This window comes from Lactuca serriola, chromosome 4 (assembly GCF_051521515.1).
Source record: "Lactuca serriola cultivar US96UC23 chromosome 4, Lser_US96UC23_V15, whole genome shotgun sequence".
NCBI lineage: Eukaryota > Viridiplantae > Streptophyta > Magnoliopsida > Asterales > Asteraceae > Lactuca > Lactuca serriola.
Genome location: NC_136411.1, coordinates 379,802,358 through 379,814,085, shown reverse-complemented (window position 1 = coordinate 379,814,085; position 11,728 = coordinate 379,802,358). Strand labels below are relative to the sequence as shown.

The 11,728-nt window shown below is 40.3% G+C and overlaps 1 protein-coding gene across 1 annotated transcript in view; it reads right to left on the bottom strand.

The window, feature by feature from the left end:
* Nucleotides 1-6,550: 6,550 nt before the first annotated feature.
* LOC145099806 (uncharacterized) overlaps nt 6,551-11,728 on the bottom strand; it is an 82,507-nt gene continuing 77,329 nt past the window's right edge. Inside the window, exon 3 of the mRNA XM_079037311.1 lies at nt 6,551-6,852. Coding sequence (XP_078893437.1) covers nt 6,551-6,852 — 302 coding nt within the window. The remainder of the gene's footprint in view (nt 6,853-11,728) is intronic.

Genomic DNA, 11,728 nt, shown 5'->3' with positions numbered 1-11,728 from the left:
GTGGCACGGCACGGGGTGCCAGTATCGGTTATCTCGGACAGAGATGTGCGTTTTACTTCCAGGTTTTGGAAGAGGTTTCATGACGATTTGGGCACTCGTTTGCATTTTAGCACCGCCTTCCACCCGCAGACATATGGTCAGAGCGAGCGGACCATCCAGACTCTGGAGGATATGTTGCGGGCGTGCGTGCTAGACTTCGGTGGTAGCTGGGATACTTATCTTCCCTTGGCTGAGTTCTCGTACAACAACAACTACCACACGAGTATCGACCGCCCTCCATTCGAGGTGCTATAAAGACGGAGGTGCAGGACCCCGATATGCTGGGGAGAGGTTGGTCAGAGGGTCATGGGGAGCACCGAAGTTGTGCTCAAGACGACCGAGAGGATCCAGCAGGTTCGGAGCAGGATTTAGACTGCTCAGAGTCGACATAAAAGTTACACCGACAAGCGTCGATCCGACTTGGAGTTCCAAGTCAGGGATATGGTTCTCCTGAAGGTGTCGCCTTGGAAAGGCGTCATTCGATTCAGGAAGCGGGGCAAGTTGGGCCTGAGATTCATCAGACCGTTCAGGGTTGTAGCCCGGGAGGGCAAAGTGGCATATAGGATGGATCTGCCAGTCGAGCTCAGCCAGATCCACAACACTTTCCATGTTTCTCAACTGCGGAAGTGCCTAGTGGACGATTCGGCAGTAGTGCCGATAGCGGATATACAGGTTGATGACAGCCTGAATTACATTGAGCGCCCAGTCGCAATCCTCAACAGGAAGTCTAAGGATTTGAGGAACAAGCGAGTGGAACTCGTGAAGTTGCAATGGCAGCACCGGAAGGGATCAGAGTGGACTTTGGAGTCGGTGGAAGAGATGATGGAGCATTACCCCGAGTTGTTTCAGGATCGAGCAGCAGACTTCGAGGACGAAGTCTAAAATAAGTGGGGGAGATTTGCAGCACCTGGTTCCTGGTATGTAAGATTTATCTGAGTATTTTGTATTTTGGCCTTGGACTCGGCGAGTTGGAGGCCCGACTCGCCGAGTAGAGACGAGACTTGGGACGCGGTTAAGTTGGTGACTCGGCGTGTCCGTATTATGGACTCGGCGAGTCCACGCTGTCTGAGGAAACCCTAATTTCCAAGGGTTTGCACCCTATTTAAATGACCATTTGCGCCCCAACTCCACCCCCTAATTTCTAGCCCTTGTTCTTGTGAGTTTGAAGCCTTTGGTGTGTTATTTTGAAGCTTTGGATTGAGAAGGAGAGGAAATCAAGAAGAAGAAGAGGAGGTCAAGCACCTTTGAGCAATCTCAGAGTGTTCACTAAGGTATGGCTCGTTTCCCCAATGTTTTCATACTTATGGCTCCATTAAAGCCCTTTGTGATCCGTTTCCAAGCTTCTGTATGCTTGTGGACTCATAATAAGCTAGGTAACTTCTAGATCTAGGTGAGATCGAGCTCCAGGAGCTTGGATCTACTGCCTTTATGGACCCATGTTGCATGTACACCCTAGATCTACCATTTTTGGTGCAGTTTGAGCCCTAAAACCCTCATTAGTGAGTATCTACACGTAAAGTTGGAAACTTTACGTGTTATTCATGCTCTAGGAACCCAGATCTGTGGATAGCATAAGCTGGATTCAAGAAAAATCGACCATATAGAGACTGCATGGTAACGACTCGCGAGTCTCCGAGTTTGTCCTCTTTTTTCGTTGTGTCGAGTAGAGTAGTGAGTCACGGGGTGTGACTCAGTGAGTTGGAAGCCAAACTCATTTCCCTGAATCGACGAGTTCAAGGCAATCTCCTTAGATCAAGATCAGACTCGGCGAGTTGTTCATACAACTCGACGAGTTGTTCATACAACTCGGCGAGTCGCAGCATAAGTGTTCATCGGAGGATGATGAACTCGGCGAGTTGTTCATACAACTCGGCGAGTAGGATGAAGGACTTCAACATTAGTTTAGAAGGAGAAGTCGTTGAGTCAACGCCTAACTCGACGAGTAGAGACGGGATCCAGGTCAGTTGAATGGACAGGGACTCGGTGAGTTGGCGAGCCAACTCGGCAAGTCGGGTCAACTGAAAGTTAACTCTGACTTTGACTTAGGGCATGATCAGGGGTAAAATGGTCATTTTAACCAATGGACAGTTAGCAGTGTTTGATTGAGTATGTTGTGGGAAGTACAGCCGGAGGATTTCCGGAGCAGCAGCAGTAGTAGTAGACCGTCATTTCCCGATCAGATCAACAGTTGCTTCGAGGTGAGTTACGTTCCAGTAGCGGTGGGTCTACGGCCACAATGTCGGCCCACCAGTAGGAGTTGTATGTTAGATGATTGTCTTTGTGATATCATCTAGGTTTGCTACTACCTGATATGTTATATGCTAGCATGATATGTTATATGTGATAGAAGTAGAGATCGGTTGTTAGGACCGAAGGGTAGTTCAGACACCCCAGAAATGTCTGACAGTATGTGATGATATGTTTGCATGCTGGCTTGTTATGTTATATGCGATTGAGGTAGTAGGAGGGGACCAGTCCCCGAGTTCGGTTGTTAGGACCAAAGGGTAGCCCAGACACCCCAGATATGTCTGATAATATGTTATGTATGATATATGTGTAAGTAGCAGTAAGGGGTGAAACAGTCCCCGAGGATCGGTTGTCAGGACCGACGGGTAGTCAAGACCCCAGAATAGCTTGACACGGGTAGTCAGCACCCCAGAATGGCTTGACACGGGTAGTCAGCACCCCAGAATAGCTTGACACGGGTAGGACGGCACCCCAGAATGGCCGCACGGGTAGTCGGCACCCCAGAATGGCCGTACCGGGTAGTCAGGCACCCCAGAATAGCCTGGCAGTATGTATGATATGTGTTGAATGGTATGTGGTACGATGGGGGAACTCACTAAGCTTTGTGCTTACAGTTTACAGTTTTGGTTTCAGGTACCTCTTCATCAAAGGGGAAGGAGCTGGCGCGGTAGCGACACATCATGAACACACACTGGTTTCCGCATTTACGAGATTTCTCTGGGATTTATACTCTAATATTTCGATTGGTTGTATGATTTGGCTTTTAGACATGGTTTACGTTGTGATGTGGTTTGATCAAACAATGTTTTTAATTATTAATGTTTTCTAAAGTAATGTTTTAAAAACGAAATTTTTGGACGTGAAAATTGGGTCGTTACAGTGATCAAGAACCGCATTCTTGAATTCATTTCCATTATCAGTACGAAGAGCCTTCACCTGGTTATTGGTTTGGTTTTCTATCATTAAGATGAACTTCTTTATCAGATCAGATACCAGCTTGGATGGATACGAAGAAAACCCACGTGAAACGCGAGAATTCATCGATCACAACTAGACAGTATGAATTCCTGTTGATGCTTAGGATATTGACCCGACCAAATAGATCCATGAGCAATAATTAGAGTACCAGGCTGATTGAATTGACCTATTTTGGCAGGTGTGGTTTTCTATGATGCTTTCCCTAGGCACATGACACACATTTTTCAAATGTTATGAGGTCTCTGACAGGCTGGCCACGCACCGTTTCATGTTTAGCACGACAACTCAGATTCTTAGCGTTCGCATTACCAAGTCGTCGGTGCCACGACATAGCATTTTGTTCTGAGACATTTGAAAAGAGGCAGGTGACTTGTTCAGGAATGTTGCTATTCAGGTTGATGATATTTGCATTTCCATCCCACTTTGATTTAACAAGAATCCACTCATCCGAGATGATAATGCCTGGCTTCACGATCAGACACTCTTTATCAGTAAAATATGTTGAATAACTCTTGTCGCAAATTGGAGAACCGCTCAACAAGATATGCTTTAACTCTGGAGCATAGTTGATGTTCTCAAAACTCAGCACTCCGTTCGTCACAGATCCTCTTTGTGTAATTTTTCTGCCTTCTCCGCCCGTAAAGGAAACGAATCCCCCATTAAAATTTTGAATGTTGTTCAATTGGGAGATGTCTCCTGTCATATGTCGGGAGCAGCCACTGTCGACATACCAAGGTCTGATGACATTGCTCCACAACTGTCCCTACAAATGAGCGGGGTCATTTAGATTTGGGGACCCATGTCATTGCTTTCCTGGGTTGACCCTTTACGATCACAGACTTATCTTTTGACCTTTTTTTATTTTGAATCATCATTTAAAGCACTCTCAGAGGATAACAATGATTGGTTGGAAGTCAATTTGGGAACCCACCGGTATTTAGGTTTCTTAAAAATCATGGGTGATTTTGAGGTATGTTTCTTTTCAGTTTGCTTTGAGCATTTGGATTTTCTACCAGAATTGGTTGAAGATCCAGATCTAGTCTTTGACGAAACCGACCTTGGCATAGCCTTGCTTGATTTTGGCAAAGTATATGTGACTTTGTTATTGAAAACCTATTTTTTCTTTTGAAAAGCTTCCCTTTTCGTGTTATGATTATCCTTCCAATCATCATCTCGAGGACTTTCTAGTTAAAGACCTTCCTCGAGACTCGTTCTCTCTCCTTGGTGAAGAAAAATTCACAAACACTCTAATAGAACAATTTCGAGAAATATGACAGGCAGTACTACAATTGAAACGGACTTGCTTGTCGTCACTAGACTTGATACCGCCTTGATCAGACTTCATGCTCTTATCTACTTTTCTAATTTGTTCACATGTGCACGTGCAGGAGTTAGACTGTGTGACAGATGTAAAATGTGTGGTTGTACTAGTGTCAGATTTGATAGATTTTTTTCAAAAACAACTTCACATTTTTCAGAATTACCAGTTTTAGACATCACATCATCACAAACAAAAAGATCAGTCTTAACATTAGACACAGACTCATCAAAAATGGGAACACCAAACTTAGACACCAACTTACTAGAATCAGACTTCTCATCTCTTTGCTTTCCTTGGCTTACTGATACATCTGCATTTGAAGTAGAAACGTTAGTATCCAAAACTCTGGCACTAGGTCCTATCGCCCGTTCAACAGCTGGTTTACCATAAATCATGTGTGGTTCTCTATCAATTTCTTCTTGGGTCAAAGGAGTAGGAATATAGTTGTGATTAAATGAAGGAGGGACACTCTCATATCCTAAACCTACTTGTTTTTTCATCCTTCCACTGCATTTGTTCTTCAATTATTTTTGCAACCTTTTCACTTGACACATCGAACTTCTTGAAATTAAAATCAACATTTTCAAAATGAATTTTCAATGTGTCAAGCAGCAAGTTTATTTTTGATGTGATCATAATTCTCACACTTGTTGATGTAATCATGTTTCAATTTCTTGAAATCTTTAATTTTAGACTCTATTTTTCCTTTAATGGCTTTTGTTCTTTCCTAATAGTGTACCGATCATATTTTAAGTCCTCATTTTCTCTCTTAATCAACTCAATTTGGTCACGTAGGAATTTGGCAGTTTTAATGCAAGATTGAGAACAAACAATTTCACTAACCTCCAGCTTTGCAGGCTCCGGTGTGGTTTGAACTATGAATGCAAATTGGAGTTCCAGCATTTCTACTTCTGGGTACGTTTCACCTTCTTCTTCAGCAACATCGTTGATTTGGTCAAGATGAGCATTTTCAGGTCCTGAGATGCTCAGAGCCTGAATTTGATCCTCCCAGTCAAATGATTTAGCCACCATTGCAAGATTTGTTGTCTGATTGTTAATGGTAGCTCCTCTACTGCTATTCACTGGCACCATAGTTCTTTCACCATTTTCCCATCTGTCAGGCCTTAGGCAGTCTCTGGCGAAATGACCGGGTTCATGGCAGTTGAAACAACGAAGTTTTCCATTGTTGAATCCAACCTTCTTTTCTACATTCATGCTGCAATTATTTTTGCATTACTTCTTGGAAAACCGTTTAGCTCTGAACACGACCATAGCAATTTGCCATGTTATGTCCATTTCTTCAACATCTTCTGGATGAATTTGGTCTAGATCAGCAAATGACAATTGAGGGGGCAGCTCACCAGCTACAAAAGCATTATTACAATTTACAAGACCAGTTGCAAAAGCCAATTTTTCAGCATTTTCATTGGGAGCTGGAGTTGGGGTAGGAGCTGAAACAGCAACCGAAACAGATGTCTTTGAAATGGAAGCAACTTGTAGGTAGGACATTGAAGAGTGAGCACTTTGCATATATGGAGTGACATATGATGATGGTTGGGAAGCAACATAAATGGTTGAACTTGAGGAGTGGTGAAAGATGAAAAGGCATTATTGAATTGAATTCCCAGATTTGCAGTGAAGAATGAATTGACATGGTTGATCTCTCTCTGCTTGCTATCCAATTCACAAGCTTTAATGATTGCCATGGTTTCAGCTAAACTTAAACAATTGAGATCTTTTGTTTTCTTAATCATAGCAACATTCATATCCTAAGACCTTGGCAGAACTCATTTCAGTAGTGGGAGTAGTAAATCGCTGCAAGTGAGCTTCTAGGGTTTCTCCAAGGACATAGTTGAACATATTGAACTTTTGTCTCAACATATCCAAACGGGTCTCTTTCATGTCTTTGTTTCCATCATAGACATCAATCAAAGCTTCCCACAGAGCTTTGGCTGAAGTGTATTCTCAAAAACCTTGTGCAATCTCTGGACATAATGCCACTATGAGTGTAGCGAATGCCTTTTCTTGCTCTTCATTTTTTTCAAAGTCATCATCCGTGTAGTTTTCAATTTTCTTGTCAGTGATTGTTTCGTCTTCAAGTGTTGTGGTGATATGAATTGGTCCTCTTAAAATGCTTCTCCAAAATTTGAAGTCTTTCATTTTATTGTATTTTTCCATTCGATACTTCCATTCTGGAAATCCCTCAGCAGATAGCAACCGAGGAATTCGAGTGGTGGTTCCCATTATGGTGTCCAGTTTATGATGTGCTGGTGAAATTTGGGAGTCCATTTTTAAAAAAAAAAATGATTTGAAAAATAAACTAAAAGGTCAAATACACAGTTTGCAGTCAGATGATTACGGCCATAAAAAGGAGTTTACGGTCAGATCAGGTTTATGGTCGGTAGTTTTCGGTTGTGATTGCGGTTGAGCTTACTGTCGTGAATGGAGTTTACGGTCGTGAATAGAGTTTACGGTTGATGAATAATGCTAGTTTGCGGCAGTAAATAGGAGTTTACAACTGTGAACTCTTGACCCTAAATACACAGTTCTTGATGAAAACGTGAGTTTTATGCAGGTCTGATTCCCTTTTGCCACAAAAACACCAGAACAAGCCTTGAATAATGATAAAATAATGCTCCTTTGACCGAGAACGTGATTGAAAGATGATTTGACACCGGATAGGCTCTGATACCAATTGTAAGTCCCTGGAAACAGGATCTTAACCAGTGATCAAGCAATCTTACAATCAAACAAGATAAGAATTGAGAAGAAGAAGATTAAACCAAAGCTTGCACACGTTTATATCAGAAAAACGTCTAGTACAACTTGGACACACACTAGTGAACCATCAACAACCTCAACAAACTCAGATATTCACTATATATAGGAAGGATGAACTGGTCGTAAACAGGATTATGGCCGTAAACCGGTTTACGACCGTAAACAATCTCTAGCCGTAAACTCACCATTAACACATCAGTTACATGCAAAAGACTCAATAAGACCTATACATTAAATATCCTAGCCTAAACCATAAAATAGACCCTTCAGGATCGTTTAATTATAGATACATGTAGTTAGTATTCATACGATATTTAATTTATTCATAGAAGTCTCTTCCCTTTGGCATAGTAGGATGTAGTGGAGTATATGATTAGAAGAATCTTAGAAGGAGAGTCTAGGAAGATTAGTGGTATGTGCTTATCTAATCATGTGAATACATGATTAGAAAATTTATAACTAGTAGTAATTAGTTACTTGGGAACCTTAATAAAATTATCGATATGAGTACGAATATGTCTGGAAGGTAGTATGGGCCTGTACTACTGAAAGCATAGGATCCCTACGAGGATCAAGAAGAGTTTAAGAGATTACTGAGGAACAGTATGATGTAAAAGTTTGGTATGGAGCTACTGTTGTTTGGGTCTGGGTAATGTAGGAATGTGCAACTCATACAAGTATGAGGTAGTATAGACATAGTTTAAGGTAGTATCAACTTGAGTCGCGAGACTCATGGAGAAAGTGGTTGTGATGTTCGACAGCGGGATTTCAACTTGTGTCAGGAATGATCAGCTAATGACTTGTGTTATTGTTTGTTATGACTAAGTAGTATTTTCCAATATCAAGGATAATAGTTTGGATACTTATCAGTCATAGGATAGAACCGAGGAGAAATTATATATTGGTTGTTCTGTCGGTTCGATGGTTGTGGTGGAGACCAGATCACAAGTCGAGTCTTCCAACAAGTTTTAAAAAAAGAGATTGTTCCCGATGCAGATCGAGTTTATGATTCCAGGGTCCGGACTGGAGTTCGGGAAAAGAAAGAAGGATTTGCTTCATGGTTAGGCGCAACTGGAAACTAAGATATTTGATACTTTCAATTTTCATCAATGGATCAGTGAAGTCATGGTTATTGTATTAGGTATAGGAGATGTACTGATGGATTGTCCTACTTATATCTCAAGGTGTTACAGATGTTGTTAGGAGGATGCTTTAACTGAGAATGTAAGTAAGTGAGAAGGGAGTATAATTCTCTTCTCAACCAATTGAGTCATGTTAATGATAATTGTCCCTGATTGGATCGAAAGGATAGTATGGTACCCAACACCCATCAAGATGGCAAGTGTATTTTGTTATGATATGATACTCTGTTATAATTTTTGTTGGTGTTCGATTTGGGTGGTAAAATTCAACTTCCATTGATCTTGTCTTAGTCATTTGACTCATGAGAATGTTATGCAATCGAATCTCTTGTTGATTGGAAAGAGTTTCATGTTTATTTTGGAGAATTGCACTTTCAATTGTGAGAAGAACCTGTTGGATTGAATTACATAGGCTTAGAATTTCGGCTTACTCTGATTTCTTGTTCTTTTGTGATAGGGTCCTAGAGCAGAACTGATTATTTCAACAACTATGTGGTTTCATATCAGGAAAATCCTTTGAGAATTAAGGATTGTAAGTGTTGATCGAGCCAGTTCAGGACTTTGATGTTTTTGACAAAAACTGGTGGTAGTTCTAACCCTAAGTGGTGGATAATTTGGTATTCGAATTAGTAATTTGAAGGACAGTTTGACTTTCGGTTTCAGCGTCACGGGTTAGGAGAGTCTATAGTTCGATTATGTAGAATGATTAGTTGAGGTTCATTGATGTGTCAAGTGAGAGGAGGATATTTCTTCAGAATACTTGTGGTTACAAGTTTAAAGGATTACCTATGAAAGGTTTGTTGGATTTCAATACCTATGTTAGAAAGGAATACATGAATGATCATATCGAGGGTACAAATCAAGTAACCAAATGTGTTTATGTTTTGAGTGATGCATAAATTTTCATTAAGGCATAGAAGCTAATGACTTGTGTTATTGTTTTGTTATGACTAAGTAGTATTTTCCAATATCAAGGATAATAGTTTGGACACTTATCAGTCATAGGATAGAACCGAGGAGAAATTATATATTGGTTGTTCTGTCGGGTCGATGGTTGTGGTGGAGACCAGATCACAAGTCGAGTCTTCCAACAAGTTTTAAAAAAAGAGATTGTTCCCGATGCAGATCGAGTTTATGATTCCAGGGTCCGGACTGGAGTTCGGGAAAAGAAAGAAGGATTTGCTTCATGGTTAGGCGCAACTGGAAACTAAGATATTTGATACTTTCGATTTTCATCAATGGATCAGTGAAGTCATGGTTATTGTATTAGGTATAGGAGATGTACTGATGGATTGTCCTGCTTATATCTCAAGGTGTTACAGATGTTGTTAGGAGGATGCTTTAACTGAGAATGCAAGTAAGTGAGAAGGGAGTATAATTCTCTTCTCAACCAATTGAGTCATGTTAATGATAATTGTCCCTGATTGGATCGACAGGATAGTATGGTACCCAACACCCATCAAGATGGCAAGTGTATTTTGTTATGATATGATACTCTGTTATAATTTTTGTTGGTGTTCGATTTGGGTGGTAAAATTCAACTTCCATTGATCTTGTCTTAGTCATTTGACTCATGAGAATGTTATGCAATCGAATCTCTTGTTGATTGGAAAGAGTTTCATGTTTATTTTGGAGAATTGCACTTTCAATTGTGAGAAGAACATGTTGGATTGAATTACATAGGCTTAGAATTTCGGCTTACTCTGATTTCTTGTTCTTTTGTGATAGGGTCCTAGAGCAGAACTGATTATTTCAACAACTATGTGGTTTCATATCAGGAAAATCCTTTGAGAATTAAGGATTGTAAGTGTTGATCGAGCCAGTTCAGGACTTTGATGTTTTTGACAAAAACTGGTGGTAGTTCTAACCCTAAGTGGTGGATAATTTGGTATTCGAATTAGTAATTTGAAGGACAGTTTGACTTTCGGTTTCAGCGTCACGGGTTAGGAGAGTCTATAGTTCGATTATGTAGAATGATTAGTTGAGGTTCATTGATGTGTCAAGTGAGAGGAGGATATTTCTTCAGAATACTTGTGGTTACAAGTTTAAAGGATTACCTATGAAAGGTTTGTTGGATTTCAATACCTATGTTAGAAAGGAATACATGAATGATCATATCGAGGGTACAAATCAAGTAACCAAATGTGTTTATGTTTTGAGTGATGCATAAATTTTCATTAAGGCATAGAAGCTAATGACTTGTGTTATTGTTTTGTTATGACTAAGTAGTATTTTCCAATATCAAGGATAATAGTTTGGACACTTATCAGTCATAGGATAGAACCGAGGAGAAATTATATATTGGTTGTTCTGTCGGTTCGATGGTTGTGGTGGAGACCAGATCACAAGTCGAGTCTTCCAACAAGTTTTAAAAAAAGAGATTGTTCCCGATGCAGATCGAGTTTATGATTCCAGGGTCCGGACTGGAGTTCGGGAAAAGAAAGAAGGATTTGCTTCATGGTTAGGCGCAACTGGAAACTAAGATATTTGATACTTTCGATTTTCATCAATGGATCAGTGAAGTCATGGTTATTGTATTAGGTATAGGAGATGTACTGATGGATTGTCCTGCTTATATCTCAAGGTGTTACAGATGTTGTTAGGAGGATGCTTTAACTGAGAATGCAAGTAAGTGAGAAGGGAGTATAATTCTCTTCTCAACCAATTGAGTCATGTTAATGATAATTGTCCCTGATTGGATCGACAGGATAGTATGGTACCCAACACCCATCAAGATGGCAAGTGTATTTTGTTATGATATGATACTCTGTTATAATTTTTGTTGGTGTTCGATTTGGGTGGTAAAATTCAACTTCCATTGATCTTGTCTTAGTCATTTGACTCATGAGAATGTTATGCAATCGAATCTCTTGTTGATTGGAAAGAGTTTCATGTTTATTTTGGAGAATTGCACTTTCAATTGTGAGAAGAACCTGTTGGATTGAATTACATAGGCTTAGAATTTCGGCTTACTCTGATTTCTTGTTCTTTTGTGATAGGGTCCTAGAGCAGAACTGATTATTTCAACAACTATGTGGTTTCATATCAGGAAAATCCTTTGAGAATTAAGGATTGTAAGTGTTGATCAAGCCAGTTCAGGACTTTGATGTTTTTGACAAAAACTGGTGGTAGTTCTAACCCTAAGTGGTGGATAATTTGGTATTCGAATTAGTAATTTGAAGGACAGTTTGACTTTCGGTTTCAGCGTCACGGGTTAGGA